The 20,209-nt window shown below is 36.7% G+C and overlaps 1 protein-coding gene across 6 annotated transcripts in view; it reads right to left on the bottom strand.

Annotated features, from left to right (window-relative positions):
* The window catches only part of SLC35A1 (solute carrier family 35 member A1), a 56,103-nt gene that overhangs the window by 34,194 nt on the left and 1,700 nt on the right, over nucleotides 1-20,209 (bottom strand). For all 6 annotated transcript variants that reach the window (XM_036094820.2, XM_078055018.1, XM_036094818.2 and 3 more), the window contains exons 2-5: nucleotides 19,925-20,102; nucleotides 6,263-6,422; nucleotides 5,933-6,085; nucleotides 2,196-2,262 (exon numbers count right to left, since the gene is read on the bottom strand). In XM_036094820.2, coding sequence (XP_035950713.1) covers nucleotides 2,196-2,262; nucleotides 5,933-6,085; nucleotides 6,263-6,422; nucleotides 19,925-20,102 — 558 coding nt within the window. The remainder of the gene's footprint in view (nucleotides 1-2,195; nucleotides 2,263-5,932; nucleotides 6,086-6,262; nucleotides 6,423-19,924; nucleotides 20,103-20,209) is intronic.

Raw genomic sequence — 20,209 nt, forward strand, 5'->3', positions numbered from 1 at the left:
TTCATTTAGAACAATAACAATAGCAGAGGTATGATAAAGTATATGATTCAGGGAACAAACACATTTTACATCAAATACACATTTATTTTGTTGGTTGTGACACGTGGCATATAAAATCTTACCAACGTGTATTTTTTATAGAGCATATAAAATTAATAACTAAGGGAACTTTCCAACCCACATTTAACAGGAGACTCATAAATTATTGTTAAGAACAGTTTCTGCCTTTATTATAGCAGTAAGCTAGATCACAGAAGCTCTCTGTTAATGCCAATAATAGACTTGCTTTGGTCAGCTGGAAAACTATACTATTAGAGTCAATTTTCTTAATCATATCCCTGTAATATCTGCCTAGTAATGAAAACTCCCAGCTCTGCAAAATAACCTATATAATCACCACTTGAGATTTTTTCAGAGTAACACAACCAAAATAAAATTTAAATAGAACTTGCTGAGTGAAGCCATTTTTCTTTAAAGTAAGGTTCCACAAGCCAAGTTCATACATGATGTCAGAAGGACCATAAACTCTCTCACTAAGTAATACATTTTGTGTATACATTCATTTTCTTGGGGTCCACAGTTTTCTTTTTTCAGATAGAGCAAATGACTCCTCACCATATATATCCAAAATCACATACCACTGCTGAAGTTTTATACTTAAAATGAACACATCTATACAAGGACACCAAAGATTTTCATTATAACTAGAATTTATACAGACTTAGAAACTGCCATTCAGGGCGCCTGGGTGGCTCAGTTGGTTAAGCGACTGCCTTCGGCTCAGGTCATGATCCTGGAGTCCCAGGATCGAGTCCCGCATCGGGCTCCCTGCTCGGCAGGGAGTCTGCTTCTCCCTCTGACCCTCCTCCCTCTCATGCTCTCTGTCTCTCATTCTCTCTCTCTCAAATAAATAAATAAAATCTTTAAAAAAAAAAAAAAAAAAAAAAAGAAACTGCCATTCAAATACTAATCAACTAAAAATTCTAATGAAAAACAAGACTGTTTTTGGTGAATGTGTGTTAGAAAAAGCCAGAGAATGGGAACAAACATATGGCTATTCCTATTCCCATTTTTTAATATTCTCTCTGGGAAAACTACTTAACTATTAGGTGCTCAGTTACTCCAAGCATAAAGGGATATTAAACCACCCACTGTTTCCTAAATTGTGTATTGAGAGGTTGAACTAAATAGAATGTTGGACACAAACATTTAATTATTCAAAATGGTGCTAAAAGTCTAGTAGCATATTATTTTTTGGGTAACTCAGTTTTTGTTTTCTAATTTGCAGGTTCCTAGAATAAAAATTTAGCATGATGCTATCATTAAGTATATTCCAAAATTTAGATTTTTTCCCCTTATCAAACATCTTTTTTTACAAGCAATACTTCACTTCCATCTCCAGCCTACTTTCCTAGTCAAAAGAATCCTAACTCTTGAAATAGCACAAATAAAGATAAATAATAAAAACACGCTATAACTAATATACTCTTTATTAAAAAGAACTTTTAAGGTTCTTCTCTGTTGGAACTATTTCTAAAACACGTTGCCCTTAACATTCATACCTTGTCTCGATTAAGTGGAGGATTTCTTATCCCTACACATAGGACTCTAGACGTCCATGTTTATTTGATGTTAGTGACTTCGGTTCTCTTCCCTCCCTTTTTTGGCTGTTACTTCTATGTGTTAACTTTTCTGAGGTGCTCTCCACCCCACCACCCCTTTTCTCCCTACTCCATAATTCCTAATCTGTTAAAACAGAGGAAGAACTTGAGGTTAACAGAGAAAAACAGATACTGAGCTGGTAACTTACACCCTAAAGCAGCAGAAACTTGCCAGAAGAAAGTGCCATTTCCAGGAAAATGGAAAGAGGTACTTAGGCTTTCTAACTGCTAACTTCCTCCATTTTCAGAGCTCTCTGTTCATTTACTTTTGGGCTCTTAGCTGGACTGCGGATGGTAAGCATGACGGACACATGTTCTCATGTGGCTGCAAGTATAAGTAAGGCCTGAGATCTGAACTGAAATATAGCCGTCCGTACGGTTACGGAGAACCAGCTGGCACGATACTGTAAGTAGGAGAATAAGTCTCACTGGGAATAAAACTGTCATGATGAAATAAGATAAACTAGATCCCTATTTAGAGTTTAGTGTTTTTTAAAAAGTTTAACAGAATAAAATGATTCATTTATGATTTACCTGCAAATCCTGAGCACAATACAGCAATAGCTATGGCGCCAAACCCTAACAAGGGATTCTGTTCCACCTGCAACAGTAATGTTTTGAAAGTTATTAGTGACTAACAAATAGAATTCATCCAAGAGAGCAAACAAATGACTACAAAAGTCTGTTATGGATTTCTTAAAAGGCTGTGCCACATCAGACACAGCTATCCTATAGAATAAGATAGAAACGAAAGGCTGTCCCAGAGATTAACCAAAGCACTTACGTTACAAGATGTGTCCCTCAAACTGCAGCCATGGTGAATGCTGACCAGAACGTGTGCCTATTTCCTAACAACAATGGGCCCCCTAGCACAGCATTTTGCATAGTCAGCCTGCCTCTTAATTTTAACTTCTGCCACCACCCAAACTCAGGGACCTGATAGCGTCAACCATGGAAATGGGAACAGTTTAACTCATTTATTCCCTAACACCTGCAGGATGAAGTAATGACTTTTAAGCTTTCCTGCTTTACTGAATTTTTATCAAATATTAATACCTTACTTGCTATGTACTAGATATACTTCTTATATACTAAATGAATAAAAATGAAGATGATACACAGCTCTGGTTCTTCAGTAGTTCATGGGTAGGACAGATTGACAGGTGTATAAAATCATAATTCTGTGCTAAAAGATGCATGTATATGTGCCCTAACCTAGTGTTTCAACTTTATTTCCTCTTTCTTCCCTAAACTAATCCTCAAGGAGCTTTCCTCAGTCTTTCCTCAGAGATAAATACTATCTCAATAGTAACACTGAAACTAAAGAGTTGAGACATATGAGTATATGATGACAAGAACATACCTTATTCAAAATAAAGGAGAGTATTGCTTTATGTTAAATGAGAAAGCTTGGTATAAGTGATTGCAGCTGTTATTGCTACTATTGATTACTAGCAAAATGCTAGAACAGATGACTTAACTTAAAAAGTTTAATGGGGGTGCCTGGGTGGCTCAGTCAGTTAAGCGTCCGACTCTTGATTTTGGCTCAGATCATGATCTCAGGGTGGTGAGATGGAGCCCCCAGGGTGGTAAGATTGCGGCTCCATGCCCAGCATGGAGCCTGCTTAAGATTCTTACCCTCTGCACCCCCCACTGCACGCCTGCACTCTCTCTAAAAAAAAAAAAAGAAAAGGTTTAATGGTCATCACTGGAACACAATATGGCTTCCCTAAGAATGAGACATACCAAATTTCCTTATGAAGGGATTCCCGGTTAGCGTAAGTGATGAGGGGATTCCATAAAGACAGTGTTTTGCAAGAAATTTGATAGGTTTGCATAATATTTTTGTGAACAAGACTAATGTAGTGAGAAGAGCAGTACAATTCTATTCATTGCTGAGTAAATTCTCATACAGCAAAGTGCTAATAAAATCAAGCTAGACCAACAACCAATACCAGCTTACCAGGTGTATGAATGAGCTCCCTTAGAAAATCCACCAAGCTCACTCAGGTCTTAGTTGACTGCAGCCCTAGCCAATATCTTGATTGCAACCTTTAAGAGACCTCAAGCCAGAACAGCCTAACTAAGGCACCCTCAAATTCCTGGCAGATCCATAAAAACTATGAGAGAGAAGGTTTATTAAGCAAGAGGGGAAAAAGTCCAGCTAAAGACAGATCTAGAAGTATAGCCACAGCACTCTCGTCCTGTCCTGTCTAAATTTTCAGTGAAGACCCAAAGACATATTTGTCGAATCTGTAAAACACGTAACACCCAAAAGCCAAATAATGAATAATAAGGTCTGGAAAGACCTCAAAGGCCTGAACAATGAACCAAAGCTAACAAGATACACTTAATAAATAAAAAACATCCTGCATCTTGGTTTAGAAGAAGCCCACTGCACATAACACATTAGCAATAAACTATATGTGTGTGAAACAACTTTGTATATAATCAGTTATAGAATGGCTATCCTCCCCACCAAAACGTACAGGCTACTTTAACAAGTCTCTAGTATTCAGAACAAAGGAGGTAATTCACAAATTATACCTCACACTGCTCAGTCAACATCTAGAGATAGTGGGAAGTTTTAAGACTCCTGAGGAACAAGAATCAATGAATGCACCTAGAAGAGAAATACAAGGAAGTATTGGGGCAAGCCAAGGATGAAGAAATCTTTAGAAACTATATTATAGAAAGAAAGAGGGGCACCTGGGTGGCTCAGTCGGTTGAGCGTCGGACTCCCTGCTCAGTGGGGAGTCTGTGTCTCCCTCTGCCTCTGCTCGTGCTCTCTCTCTCTCTCTCTCAAATAAATAAAATCTAGAAAGGAAGGAAGGAAGGAAGGAAAGGGGGAGGGGGAAGGGAGGGAGGAAGGGAGGAAGGAAGGAAGGAAAGAAAAGAAAGAAAGAAGGCTGTCTCAATGGGGAGGGGAAAAAAAGACTTGGACGGTGGTGGTGTGACACTGTCCTCAAACATTCAAAGGATCATCATACGGAGTTAGTAGGGATTTGAGTTATTCTCGTCCTGACAAGAACAAAAAATAATGGGAGGCAGTTACAAGAAGCTGCACTTTGCTTAAAATATGAAAGAACTTTCTATAGTGGCCCAGAAGTAGGAAAGCTGCCCTACACTCTGCTTTAGCTTACTGAGCTTTTCACATACATTACCTACATGAGGTGGATCTAACATCTTTCCTAATGGTGTGAAGTGTTACTTAAAGTTCATATTTAACTTCTGTTTGCCTTACTTCCCAATAAATTCTTTCTCCGAGGGTCTACAACTAAATTAAATGTGCAGTGAATATTTGGTCACTGTCTTGCAATGCCACCAAGAATATAAGCATGTTTAAATATCATGTGAAGACAATAAATCTTCATCTAAACCTCATTTTCGGGGGGTGAAAATAAAACCTCCACCTAGTCTTAGGCTAGAAACTACCTAAAAAATAACTGACTTCCTACTTGCACAAGCTCTCTGTACATCCCCAACCACCTTATACTTATAGGAGAACCGTGGTCTTTTATTTGCGAAAAGGTGAAGAGTTATTTGGTTGTCGAGGGAAACTCCAGAAGGTCATTCACTAGAGTTCCACTTCCTAATCCTCTCTGGGAAAATAATCTACAAAGTATGTTACACTTTAAAAAGAGATCAGGTATGTACTTTAACAATTAACTCAAACTGAAAATTAGGAAGCCACTTTTGGCCCTATTTTAGCGATTGATTATCAGTAAAAACACTACTACCCCCTAATCCCTATCACTGACCGTGGGAGTATGTACAAAGATTTTTAAAAAACTGTGAGTTGAGGGAAAAGATGAAAATTAGATGGAGAAAACCTTGCTCAGCGTTCTTTAGAAGATGTCTAAAAGAGGCCCGTGAGTTCTGAACATACAAACTGTGGAAACTGGCACAATTTTAGGCACAGGTTAGCTGTTAAGTGTGTAACTTTAGACAAGTTACTTCACTTCTTTAGACTTCAGTTTCATCCTCCATAAAACAAAGGGGGTTGATTACATTAAGGTACCTTCCATCTCTAAAATATTTTATGCATATTCCCCTCCAGAAAACTAAAGGGGGAGGGGGAGACCAATCAGTTATATTATCTTTAATTATCCTAAAGGAGGAAAAAAAAAAAAAAGCCTATCTGTAGGGCAAAGATTATTTTCAGTCAAAGAAATGTAATCGTGCTACATTCATCAATGTGACTAATCTAAAGCATTATAAGACTTAAAGAAGTCTTCTATTTTAGTTACGGTGAGCATTTTGTTTCTTACCACAACTTTTGTAGCCTGGGCTGGTTCCCACTGTACAAGTATGACTCCACCACACAGCATAAAAACTGAAATCCACTGTAATTTGCTGAGTGTCCGGTTTAACATTAAAACAGTACATAAAGCAGTGCAGGGAATCTTTAATTGATAAGTCACCTAGAAACAAAACAATGAATTAATGAACTCATAACAGTCTCTGACACAAATATTTGATATTAACAGAATTATGGAGAAAAAATATAATGTGATAAAGGGTTAATAAAAATCTTTTCACTGTAAAAACTTTGTTTTTTTAAGATTCTACACTTCTCATTGTCATTTACCTCCACTTACCTGGTATACTGCTGCATCCAGATTGCTAAGAGCTAGGAAAGCCATATTGTTCTGAACAGCATACACTAATGATGGCACACTTAACTTCATCAGTTCCTTGGGGCTCCCCAAGACATTTTCTCTTAAAGATGCCTTGAATCTACCAGGACTACCAGTTTCTCTTTGGAAACAAAAGGGTGAGAAAGGGGTGAGAAAGAAAATTAAAGAGCATCTTTTTTTTTTTTTAAGATTTTATTTTTAAATAATCTCTACACCCAACATGGGGCTCAAACTCACAACCCTGAGATCGAGTTGCATGCTCTACCAACTGAGCCAGCCAGGCACCCCAGCAGTGTCCTTTTGATAAGATTCCTTCACACACAGAATAGCCATATTATGTTAGGTCCATTGCTGTAATCTAGCAAATTTATTTTTTTATAATTTTCAACTAATTTTAGATTAAAAGAAACATACCAACAACTGTATAAAAGGAAAACAATTACAAGTTCGATTTGGGAAAATATGACAGTTAGGTTTACCATCATCAACCTCTACCTCTGGTCAAAGCTCCAGGAGTTTTTAAGCATATTAAATAATGATATAACAGGAAACCAGAATTGCTGATATTACCTATAAAAATGTAATCCATCCCACTTTAACTCCATTATATCCAGTTCACCCTCATTATTTTAATCAGGTTGCGTATCTATTTTTAAAGGTGTTTTTTTTTTAATTACAATAGATTTAAATTATAAACAAGAGAAAGGGTTTCATAGTTATGGAAGTTACTTGAGATAGGGATTGAGCAATTCAGGTCAATATTCTTTGTAAATTAGTTCCGTGCTTATGAAATAGACAATAAATCGAAGCATATTCTCATAAAGCTGAAGTACGTATCTATAAATTTGCAGGAAATAATTTACTAATACCAACAAAAGTAAACTATATTTGTAATGTACATGGATGCATATTGATTATACATGCTCTTAACTATTCTTATTTTTTCCTCAGGAGGAACTAGCTAATCTGGTTTATTTCCCCTCTTGAAAATTTCCTGAAAATAAAAAAAAAAGTTTTATAATAAGCATCAACAGCAAAAAAGGGTCTTTATCAAAAAGGTCCTAACTGCAATTCACAATATCCTTAAGAGACAGGACCGTAATATTTCTGCGAGAAGATATATCTGTTTCCACTCAAAGTTAATGACAGTCACAGTGAGCCTCTACTATGTTTGATTAACATAATCAACAGTCGTTAACTGAATTTTGTCATATTTAAATACTGCAAAAATAATTATATGTGTTCTGAAGGGGAGCAAAAAGTCCACAATGTCAAACTCATTACCTATGCCTATCCACTGTAGAACACTCCAGCCCCCAAGAAAATGCTTAAGTATGACAGGAAATTTGGCCTAGGTCATGGAAACAAAAGACATCCTTCTTAGTTATAGGTCTTCCTCTGTTGCCAAATTCAACATGCTCTACACCACAGTGGTAAATCTATATGCTGAAAAGGAATGCACACAACCTGGTAGGAGACTACAAACTCTTTCCAGAAGAAGGAAAGGATACCAAAAGATCACTACTGAAAAATTCTAGGTAGTAGTTTCTCAGGTATCTGAAGATTGGCCCTTTAAACATTTGACAGTCTTTTTAAAATGTTTAATGCAAATCTAAGATGTCCTATATACTTCAACACCTTAAACTGCATTTTTTCAGAGAATGTTTTCCCTCAATTATAGAATTGAAGAACAAAACTAAAGAGAAACAAAATAAGAAGGAAGAACCACAGGAGTACAACTCCAAAGAGCTATCTTAACAGGATGATGTATTAGAAAACATACCTGAACATTTTCTTTAGTGTCCTATTTCCCACTAGGAAACACAAGACAGCAGAGATATAAGTCTTATAGACTATGAAATACAGGACACTGCTTTCACTGTACTGTTACTTTTAATGCCTTCTAAAATACTGACATATATTGCTATTATCTGCAGAGTGGTTCCCTAAAGAACTCCTAAGAGATACCTGTTTGTACCCATTTCCCACATTCCACTGCCATGTCCACTGATCTACACTGGATTCCCCAAGCTCTAGTAGGATGGCTATTATCCCTTCCCTAATCCCTTGCTCTGGGCAATGCCATTTTACCTCCACCCCTTAGAGATACACTAAGCCTTCAATGATATCAAGTGAATTACTGTCTATCCAGAAAAGAGGTGGTCTATCACTGACTCTTTGCCCTAGTGGAATATGGACTAGGTAAGTATCTCATTACTATTCCTAATAACCACCATGCCTGCACCAATAATCAAAATTGCTATGGTGCCCCGACACTTTTCTCCTTATCTCTTCTATTGCACTTTCAGCTTTCACATAAAAAGAAGAGCCTATGAGGCATCACTGGCCAATCTGAGTACTCCTTTCTTTCATTGCGACAAACCAGTAAATACAGAGAGTATCAGGATTGACCTTCAGGTCTTTGGCTCTCCTGGCTATATCCTTTGTGTTGGATGCTTAGGAGCTACTTATTCACTGCCAGGAAGGCTTCTAATGCAGATATTAGAGAAGCCAAGCTATATCAGAATGTTAACTACTGGAGAGTTCAAGTTTCACTGTAGTGCTTATAATTATAGCAATATTATATAATTATAATAAGATATTTTGAAGTTACAAAAAATAGAAAATGCTAAAATAACTTATAAAACAAAAGCTCAAAAATAGAAAATATCAAAGTAGAATAAAGGGGCGCCTGGGTGGCTCAGTCGGGTAAGCGTCTGCCTTCGGCTCAGGTCATGATCCCAGGGTCCTGGGATCGAGCCCCGTATCGCATCGGGCTCCCTGCTCAGCGGAGAGTCTGCTTCTCCCTCTCCCTCTGCTCCTCCCCTCCTGCTCTCTCTCTGTGTCTCTCTCTCTCTAATAAATAAATAAAATCCTAAAAAAGAAAGAATATGTGGGAATCTTAGCGCACAGAAAGTTTTAAAGCAAGTAAATGATTTCAGTATTAATCAAATTAAATCCTGCTTAATTTAACACATGTATTAAAAAGCTTGTATTTAGCTTTACTAAATGCTAAAGTTTAAAAAAATTACAATATCTTCTAGAAAACACTAGTAGTTATCTACTGTTCTACTATTAAAAATAATCAATTCTAAATATACTGCAGCCTTGAGTATACTATAAAAAGGAACACATAAAAACCGAAGGTGATTTTTTCTTCCATTTTCCTGCTCTGTTGTTTTCTTAGAAATCAAATCCTTTACTAAGTACCTTTTGTTAAAAGCAAATGTATTGGGGCGCGTGGGTGGCTCAGTCGGTTAAGCAACTGCCTTCCACTCAGGTCATGATCCCAGGGTCCTGAGATCAAGCTCCCTGCTCGGCAGGAGGCCTGCTTCTCCCTCTCTCTGCAGCTCCCCCTGCTTGTACTCTCTCAATCTCTCTCGAATAAATAAAATCGAAAAAAAAAAAAAACCCAAATGTACTAAATTCAGTTCTATAAATGACATTGCTAGATAAGAAAAAGAACATGTATAATCAAAAAGCACATACAAATTTTTTATAGTCTCCCATTAAATTTCTTATTTGAATAATCTGTTTTGATTTTTATCACTGTTATAGAATCTATGTGCAACCTTTTGTTACCTGAAGAAATTCTGAAGCTCCACATTGATTGCAGAGATTCCACTGCTGCCTCCCCCCCTAAAATTTCCTATCAACGGGCTGAAACCAATTCTTTCTGACCTATGTTTGGTCAAAAAGTAGGCCTCATTCTTCTAGCTCCTGATCTGACAAGAACTACTAGGAGGCATAAATTCCTTGGCTAGTTACCAAGGCACTGTGCAAAATGGAACACAGAAGTTACTCATGAGCTTAAAGTTAAATCTGGTTTATAAATTTCTTATCATCTGCAAAGTTACATATGATTACCTCACAATAAAGACTTTGAGGGCTAGATATAAAAACCAATAATGAGGTTGAGGACAAAAATACTCCTCATACAAGGTACATGACTTTTACTTCCTTCCTATGACCCTAAACCCATTACAACATGGGTACAAAGAGGCAGTCAAAAATGGAAACCCAATGTTACAGAATTTATTAGAAGAACAGTATTTCTGGAGGCGCCTGGGTGGCTCAGTCATTAAGCGTCTGCCTTAGGCTCAGGTCATGATCCCAGCGTCCTGGGATCAAGCCCCGCATGGGGCTCCCTGCTCGGCGGGGAGCCTGCTTCTCCCTCTCCCACTCCCCCTGCTTGTGTTCCCTCTCTCGCTGTGTCTCTCTCTGTCAAATAAATAAAATCTTTTTAAAAAAATAAAATAAAAGTTTAAAAAAAAAACAACAGTATTTCTGGTCTTCTGGAAGAGTGACTGACAAACAGGAAAGTTTGAAAGGAAACAAAGAAAAGGAAGTTTGAAAGGTTAAGTAAATGTTTGGATCTAATGTTACATGTAGTAATAAGTTATGAAAAAATATAAACCAAGTTTTAGCAATAAAAAGAAAATGTAAACCCAGCAGGAGAAACAGAATAGGACTGGATAATCTATAAGTATTTGACAGCTACATTATTCTAAGTAACACTAGAAAATAATTAAAATAATAATTTTTCTGGAGTAAATTATTTTCTTCAATCTTATATAATGTATTTGTTTTATTACTATACACACCCAAAATACAGTACATTTACACATCCTGCTAGGTTTACTTAGTCTTTATAGACTGGTGAATAGCAAACAATAAAAGGCTGACTTTGTTCTAAGACAATGTGAAAGCTTTGCACTTCCATTTCTTCATCCCACAAGTGACAGATTTAAATAAAAACTGTCAGTTTTAATAGCTATGATAGCATTTAGTAAAGCATAAGGCTAACCAGTAATTTTCCTGTGAACTGTAGTAACTAGTTTGAAAAACCAAAATATTTTAAATGTTAACTGTTTTATGTTTCAATCAGATTATAACTTAGAAATTAGTAATTTATAACTCAAAGATTTTTAAAAATCAACTTAATCACATATAGAACTTTTGCAACATCAAACTGCAAATCTGTCCCCTCTCCCAAAAAATAGGATTTAGTAATTTCCTCTTCAATTTAAAAGTGATCTGATGTAATCATACATATGCACAATAGTGTATATAAAAAGATGCCTTTGTTTAGAACCCAAATGCCCATCAACAGAGCCTAGTATATATAGTACATCCATATAATAGAACGCCATGCAGCTCTTAAAAAGAATGAGACAGATTTCTAAGTACTGACATGGAAAAATCTCTAAGATAAAACATTTAAGCCGGCGGTGGGGGGAAGTAAAGTGGAGCACAGCATATACCATGTATACATGCATAGCACACATAATTAAAACTCACCAATTAGAACATGTAAACTTTAAATCTTATCAAAGCAGCCATCCATTAATTCTTCCCTGCACTCCTTTTCTTGCAGCTCTAGCTCATTGAAATAAGTATAATTTCACATTCTGAAAATTACCGTAAATTGTAAGTAAAATCAACAAGGATGGGAAAACCTAAAATTAATTACAAACAAAACCTGCCAGTTTTTTAAATGAATAACAAAATTACTCTAAAGGGGAAAAGGAGAACTAACCCAAGTATTCTAAGAAACAGTCTTTTTACTATATGCTCTATAACTAAAGGCAAAAAGAACTACGTACAAATACTGAATTTTAGTTAGTAGGTTTTTCACAGCTGTATGTTAGAAACTCTGAATCTACTTATGTACTCGAAGACTGAGCAAATAAATAAATATCTTAAGGATAATGGAAGCTAGACTTAACACCATTAGAGAAGGGAGCAAATATGGAAAGGGAAGTTTAAAATAAACTGTGGTTATTATTATTAGATCAGAATCATAGGTATCAAACAATACATAACTCATGTTATACACCCATATACATACAGAAGTACAGAAATAGATAGGTGTATATGTACACATGTACATAGATTTCCTGCCTCTGCTGAAAGGGCCAAGAAGAAATGATACCCCAGAAGCAATAGGCACACCTAGTATCTAATCATGGTTTCTAAATACCACTCTCAAAAAAAAAAAAAAAAAAAAAAAGGACCAAGGCTTCTTGGAGAAATGTATGATTTCAGGGTTGGGGCAGGTAAAGTATAAGATAAGACTTAAACATCTTCCTATGCTAAATAAACTGCTCAAAGATTGATGAAAATATGTAAAAAAGGAAGGAAGGAAGGAAGGAAACAGGGAAGAAGCTTGAAGAAGATCCCACTGCCCTAATCTGGGATAATTTTAGCATCAGAATGAATAATGATAATGGATTCCAGCCCATACAATGAATCCATGAATCTATGCTGTATGTGAGAGAGACAGAGAAAGAAAGGGAAAGCTTCTTAGAGTAGAAGGCCACCTAATAAAGGTACAAGGAGTGATGGAATTAAGAAGTTACCATTTGGCAACATCAATGGGTAATAAACTTAGTAAGTGAAAGTGATAGGAGAAACAGTATTTACTTAGCCACGAAATATCTCTCCATAAGATATTAATTACAAAGAGAAAATTGGTAAATTTATATGGAGAAAGCTAGCAGGCACTATCTTAATCCAATCAAAATTAAATTACCAGTGATGGGGCACACATTTTGACAGTGATTAACATTGTATTCTACAGTGTAGTTTCTTGCTTTCTAAAGAAGTTAGATATCTGCTCATTAGGTTTCAAAAATTCATTTTCACAATAGTGCCAAAAAGAAGCATTATTCTTTGGTCTTCCTAAGGCGGTTTTAACTTACAACATTATATATTATAGCAGAAGTATTTTCCACATTTAATGCCCAGTTTTCTTGGAGACCACACCAAGGTATGCATTTCTCTGCCTTCTGCTCACTTACCACAATCTGAAAGACGTGTTTTTACTTTTTTTCTGAAGAAATGTAAATGAAATCCATGGTTGTTGTTGCCCCGATATATATTGCTCTCCTCACCAAAGCAAGTCTATGTTTCCTTTAAAAAGTTAAATATCCTAAACACATCACACAGAAAAGTTTCAAGTGAATTTCACTTATAATTTATTTTTTACTATATTTAAAATAGGGCAAAGAAAAGATTTGAGATTAAAATTAAGCTGCTGCCTTCCAGTGTTTCAGCAAGCCAGCCATACCCTTCAGACTACAAAGGTTTTTACCATACTAACAATACCCATGCTTCAGGGAATGCAACCCCACTACTCCTACCCCAGGAAAGGAAAAAAGGAAGAGAAAGAACCAAAGAGAATGGGGTCACTGCCATCTGACCTGGATTGCCAACATGACTTCTATCCAAGTAGGATTCTCTAGGTACAGAAACTCCCCACCACCTTAAATCCTGAGACACTGCCCATTCATTTAAAACATGAGTCTGGAACCTTGCTGATCCATTTGGTCAGGTCAAATTTATTAGACAGAGAATATATTAATTAGGCCCTTTCCAGTCTCAAAGTTCTGACACAAGAGATGAGTGACTAGACTTGAGATCTCCAAAGCTCACCAGGAACCATCCCCAGAGCTACAACTGCCTCTGCTTAAATTCTTAGGACCTAAATATTCTAACTTACCTAATTTGGGCACTTGAAGTTATGCTTACCTTCGTCTGCTTAATTTAACTCTTACAAAATTCTAGGACACTGCTTCAGACCAGACTGACTCTTGGTTTTTTTAAATAAGCTTTCCGTTTGTCTAAACATATTGCACCTATTATTGTATGTTCCTCTTTATGTAGGTTCTGTGGTTTCTGGTTATAGTGTCCAGAAAATAGGAATCTTTAAGATATATGGCGTTAAAGGACATTGAAAATGAGAATACTTTTATAAGATTACTCTCTTCTGACAATCTCTTCTAATCCCATGAGATTAAATACTTTATGTGATAAGGACATCCATATTTATTTCTCCAGCCCAGACCTCTCTTCTGTGTTCCAGACGCATCAACGCAACTGCCTTTTCTCCATAGCCCACTTGGATGTCTCAGAGGCACTAAAAATTTTATATTGTACCTACCCAAAATTAAATTATTGATATCCCCTTCCCTAAAATCTTTTATTCCTGTCTCAGAAAAAAATAACTCTATTTACCCAGTTTTTTAATATTAAGAAACATAGATATGATTCTTAACACCTCCCTTCCCTCACCTACTGTAGTTGATCCTCATTACTCGTGGGTTCTGTATGTGCGAATCTGCCTATTTGCTAAAGTGTATTTGCAACCCCAAAATCAATACTCTCCGCACTTTTACAATCATAGGCAGACATGCATAGAGAGGCCAAAAATTTGAGTTGCCTCATACACACATTCCCAGTTGAGGTCAAAAAAGACAATGCTCTGCCTTCTTGTTTCAGCTCTTATACTGTAAGCAAATGTAGTCTATTTAGTGCCACATTTTCCACATTTTGGGGCTTTCTAAAGTGGTGGTTTTGCTGTTTAAAATGGCCCCCAAGCATACTGTCCAAATCCAAGACGGCTGTAATATGCCTTAAGGAGAAAATACATGTTAGATAAGATTTCTTTAGGCATGAGTTATAGTGCTATTGGCTGTGTTCAATGCTAATGAATCAACATATATTAAATAAGGTGTCTTTAAACAGAAACACACATAAAACAAGGTTATCTATTGATCAGTTGATGAAAATATTGTGACCAGAGGCTCACAGGAACCTAACACTGTTTTTCCTCTAGGAGCACTAGATCAATATTCACTAATTCAGTGTCCATGGTGACCTCATAGAACATAACTACTGTGAAAAATACGAATCGACTGTGTACCCACCCCCATCACCAAGTCCTACAGATTCTCCTTCCAGAACATAACTCAGATCCATTAGCTTCTCTTCATCCTGTGTTGTTATAGTAGGCCATTATGTCTAGCCTCTAATAAGCTTCCTTACTTCCAACTCTTGGCACCCTCTAATCCATTCTCCTCAAAGATCAATGTGACTCTTAAAGCAAAATGGATTGCCATGGTTAGTCCCTGAATTAAACCATTCAATTATTTCCAAATGCACTTAAATCCAAAATTCTTCACAGGCCCATGGACTTATTCTTGAAACCTTGCAGACCTCTCCTGCTTCATCTTAGCACCACTCCCTTCTCACAACACTGCACACACACTGATTTCTGCTGTTGTTACTTAAGAGTCAAGAATTTTTCTGCTTCAGGGACTTCAAACACGCTGTTCTCTCTGCCTCTCTATGCTCTTTTCCTACACAACTTCTACTCAGTCTTCAGGTCTAGGTTTAAATGTAACTTTTTCAGAGAGAGAGCCTTCCAACCCAAATGGAGACCCTCTATTATACTTATTTACAGCATCCTCTACTTATCCTTCTTAACACCGCAAATTTATTACTCATTTGCCTAATATCTGGTTCTCCACTAGACTATCAGCTCCATTGGGACAGAACTATGCCTTTGTAGTTTGCAACTATACTTCTCACATCTGAAACAGTGTTGAGCACATAACTGGGGTTTGGTAAATGAATGAATAAATGAATGACCCTGACTGTCCCATTACATCAATATATTGAAATAGACATAAGCATGACTATGTTTAAAATGTTTGGAGGAAGGGAAACAGATTATTTGGATGTGGCAGTGATGTGTTTCTCTGTAAGTGAACCTTAATTATGAGCAAGACATTAAGAATTTCAAGAACTGGGACACCTAGGTGGCTCAGTCGTTAATTGCCTGACTTCGGCTCAGGTCATGATCTCAGGGTCCTGGGATCGAGGCCCGCATCGGGCTCCCTGCTCCGCGGGAAGCCTGCTTCTCCCTCTCCCACTCCCCCTGCTTGTGTTCCCTCTCTCGCTGTGTCTCTCGCTGTCAAATAAATAAAATCTTTAAAAAAAAAAAAAAAGAATTTCAAGAACTTTCCTGAGTCTCTGCCCCCATCTCTACATAGTATAAAATATGTACTTCTTTAACAATCAGCCAAGACCAAACATATTACCGAGCAAAGAGCATTACTGTAGAGACCATACTAAATAAACAAACAGCAAACTGGTCTATGAGGTTAGGCTCTGCACAGTTCAGATAAAATTAAAGTTCTGAAATAATATTTATGTCAACTCTATAAAATTATTGCACTTTATCATAAGGTAAAGAGTGGGAAGAAGCGAAGAGGCCTGTACTTCCTTTAATAATTTTTTTTCCATTTAAATAGTTCCAGGTTTTTTTCCTTTTCCTGTCCTCCAAAATTTCCAAATCAGAATTTGGTTAACACGTTGTCTAATTTTTACATTAACTTTATTTTCACAGTATGGGAGAAATTTTATTTTGTCATCAGGATCTAATTTTTTCTTTTTCTTCTCTGAAGAGAAGATTTTTAAGGAATAAACTTTTAGTTACTTCTAATGTAATTCTTTCACATTCTCCCAATGTCCTGAAATTGTTATCCTCTCTGAAATGATAAAGTATTGCTTCTACTTTGAAAACAAAATCTAATCTCTTACCACAAATACTTTCTGATATTTTAAGTTTCTCCATCACAGTAAAATAAAGCAGTAATATCCAACTTGTGTTTCTGACATACTACATAACATCCTATTTGCCTTTGACCCACTTTTTTTAAGTTACCAGTTTTAATAGGTATACAAAGAAATGAGAGCATGGAGAGTATCTAGAAAATCTTTTACTTCTTTGCAAACCTCACATAACTAAATCAAAAAGACAAATATAAAGTTACTGGGTCTTTCATTTGTGTAACTCTGAACTGTTCATTTCTAGTAGCCCAGAGTCTGGCCATGTATTTTATTCATCTTTTCCATATTCCAAACTGGAAACAGTTACTAACAGCTTATTAATATAAGCTAGTTGTCCCTTCAAGATCTAGAACCAACTTTCAACATTTTCACTGGGTATCTTTCCCAAATAGCCGTGTTTAGTTTCATTATCAAGTGTCTCATCACATATTGCTAAAGAAGCAACTGCAATGTCCTTTCATTTCATTTTGTAAGTATCAATCTGTGACTTCCTAGGTTGAAATAATTCTCCTTTATCTTTCACTTTTTTACCATTCTAAGAAATGAGCATTCTAAGTAAATTCTTTGTTCCAAGAAATAAAATATTTTCTTGTTATGAAGCACAGGTATTTATTTTCTACCAATGTGTTTTGAATAAGCCCATGAAAATTTACCAACACATTCTCCATAACAATTATATTCACTTTAAAATTCAATAATTTCAAATGTATCTAGTTTCATGTTTTGTAAATTTTTTGCCAGTGCTTTTTCCACTTAGAAACTCTGTGTGCTTTAAGTGATTCTTCTCGACCCCCAAATTCTTGTTAGCCGTATAATGTCAAATGCCAGCTACCAAAACTACGTATGTCACAATTCTTTACTTTTCTTGGTTGTCTCTGGTCTTGTGTACTCTGCAGGTACAGGTTCGTAACAGAGCCTCTCCTGCAAGCCTTTACATTATGCTGGTGAGAGGCACGGCAGCTAATTATTGATGATGATGATGTCGATCAAGTACAGGTTTTGGTTTTCCACACGGTTGTTATTTCAGCACCATTATTTGACTTGTCTGGCGAATTCTTAGAAATTTTTGTGCTTTTATTTTTATGTAATTTCCAAAAAGGTTTCCACAAAATAAACTACAACTGACCATACCCATAACATGGAATAACTGAAGAAAAAGAAATACTACACACCAAGCTCTGCAGGGATGGAAAACACCAAAGTAAAACAAAGTCTATACAGGTGCGCCGGCAGAACACAGCTCAGGGGCTGAGTTACACCAAAGGCTTCACTGCTTTTTTTTTGCACATTGGTTTTTAAAAATTCCTAACAGTTACCAAACAACTGAATCATGATTTGACCTTACAGTTCAAAATGGCTGATGTCATGCCTGACAGTCCTATTTCATTCTTGAGTCACAATTTTTTCTCCCCATGGAATTCGGAGGAAAAAAGAAGAGATGGGTTCCCTTATCCCTCTTCTTCCAATATCTCTCTGTTTGTCATAAAAGAAGCCAAGCCTTAAGATTTTATTAAACTCTTAGGTTGTTATGTAGAAGTTGTTGTAGAGTTTTCAACAGAGATTTTTGCCTTTGGAACATTGCCTTTTAAAGGTACAACAAGACCTCTCATTTATCTGACGTTATCCAGAATGAAGAATCCCCTAAGCAAAGCCAAATCTCCATAAAAAGGAATCTTGTTAAGAAACTGTGAAAGGTCTGAAATTTTACCCTACTTGCAACCTAACAAGTTAAGCTGCCACAGTATCTCAGCCCAAAAGATAATTTTTTTTTAAGATTTTATTTATTTGAGAACGTGCGAGCACCAGCAGGGGAGAGGGACAGTCTGAGAGGGAGAAGCAAACTCCCCGCTGAGAGATCCTGACCTGAGCAGAAGGCAGATGCTTAACTGACTGAGCCACCCAAGCGTGTGAAACTCAAATACATTAAAGCTTGCCACCATGTGGCCTCAAGTTATTTTTGTTCTTTTCTCCCTCCCCAAACCACTTTTAGAGTATTTTTTCACGTGATTATTTGTCATCATGCGTGTATTTACTGGTTTATTTTCTCTCTCTTCCTCTAAGCCTAAGCTCCAAGCTAGGAGAAACCTTATCTATTTCATTCATACTTGTATATTCAACACCTTTTAAAAAACCATAAATCAATAAATATTTGTTAAATGAAATTTAAAAGTGTTTGTATGAACTTTGTTTCTACCTAAAAGCTTACCCACACACCACTCCTCACTGGTGCCCCACTCTCACTAACTCTCATTTTGAAACCTGTATGAGTTCTCACCTGCCATATGACCCAAAAGGGTCCGCATCTCATCAATTTTTCCCCAATGCAATTTCCTACCGGATTTTATTTAATTCTCACAACCCTATATTATTTTCTGCAATTAAAAAATAAAGAAACTAAAGCTTAGAGAGGTTAAGAGATGTGTACAAAGTCATAATCTCACTGCATCAAGTTTTAAAATTATGTCTGTGTCACTCCAAAGCCCCTATTCCTAAACCTCTCTTACACTGTACCCTCAGCTAGAATGATTCTCATACAATGTTACCAGTTCAAAGCCCAGTGCCACCACATATTTATAAAGGTGTAACACTGAGGCACCTCAGATGCTGTACAGGTAAAGCAGGAGTAGAGTACTTATCTAAACAATGCATACAGAGTAAATTAGATGATTTATATGAAAAGCACTCAGCACAGTGCCTAGCACTTAACACACAAAAACACTCAAGAAACATTATTATTATCATAGATGCCTCTACAACAGAAGTCAGTCCTTCTTTTCCATGAGGGTTAAATGGTAAATAGTTTAGGCTTCATGAGTCACACAGTCTCTGCTGCAACAAAGAGAGGCAGCAAACAGGGTTTGGCCCCCAGGTCATAATTTGCCAACCCCTGGTTTAGAGCAGGGTTCTTCAACCTCAGCACTACTGATACGTGGGGCTGGATGATTCTCTGTTGCGGGGGGCTGTTCTGTCCGTTGTAGAAAGTTCAGCAGCATCCTCAGCCTCCACCCAGCAGATGCCAGTAGCATCAGCCAAGTGGACACAACCAAAAAAGATCTCCTGTGGAGCAAAACTGCCCCAAGTTGAGAAACACAGCTCTAGAGCAATCAAACATATGAAGACATAGCTTGAATTTTCTAATAAAGAAAATACCTTAACTGCGTGGAAAATTAACAATTTAACACACTAAAAAACATTTATACTCACTTAGCTAAAATTCCCACACTTAGCAATAACTTTATAACTTCTGTAATACACACGGCTGTGGTTGAAAAGTAGAGTTCTCTGTCTGATGTCCTTGTGTATCTTAAAGCTATGGTATAAGCTGCGGCCACCAGGGTCATCACTGCCAAGCAGTATAACTTGAATAATAAACTGACATTTTCTGGAAAATATGTACAACAAAGATATTACTTAGTAGACAGCATTACGTTTATAGAAGTTAATCAATGTTATACCTCAAAATGCTTCCCAATTTCAAACACAAAATAC

This window comes from Halichoerus grypus, chromosome 9 (genome assembly GCF_964656455.1).
Source record: "Halichoerus grypus chromosome 9, mHalGry1.hap1.1, whole genome shotgun sequence".
Lineage (NCBI taxonomy): Eukaryota > Metazoa > Chordata > Mammalia > Carnivora > Phocidae > Halichoerus > Halichoerus grypus.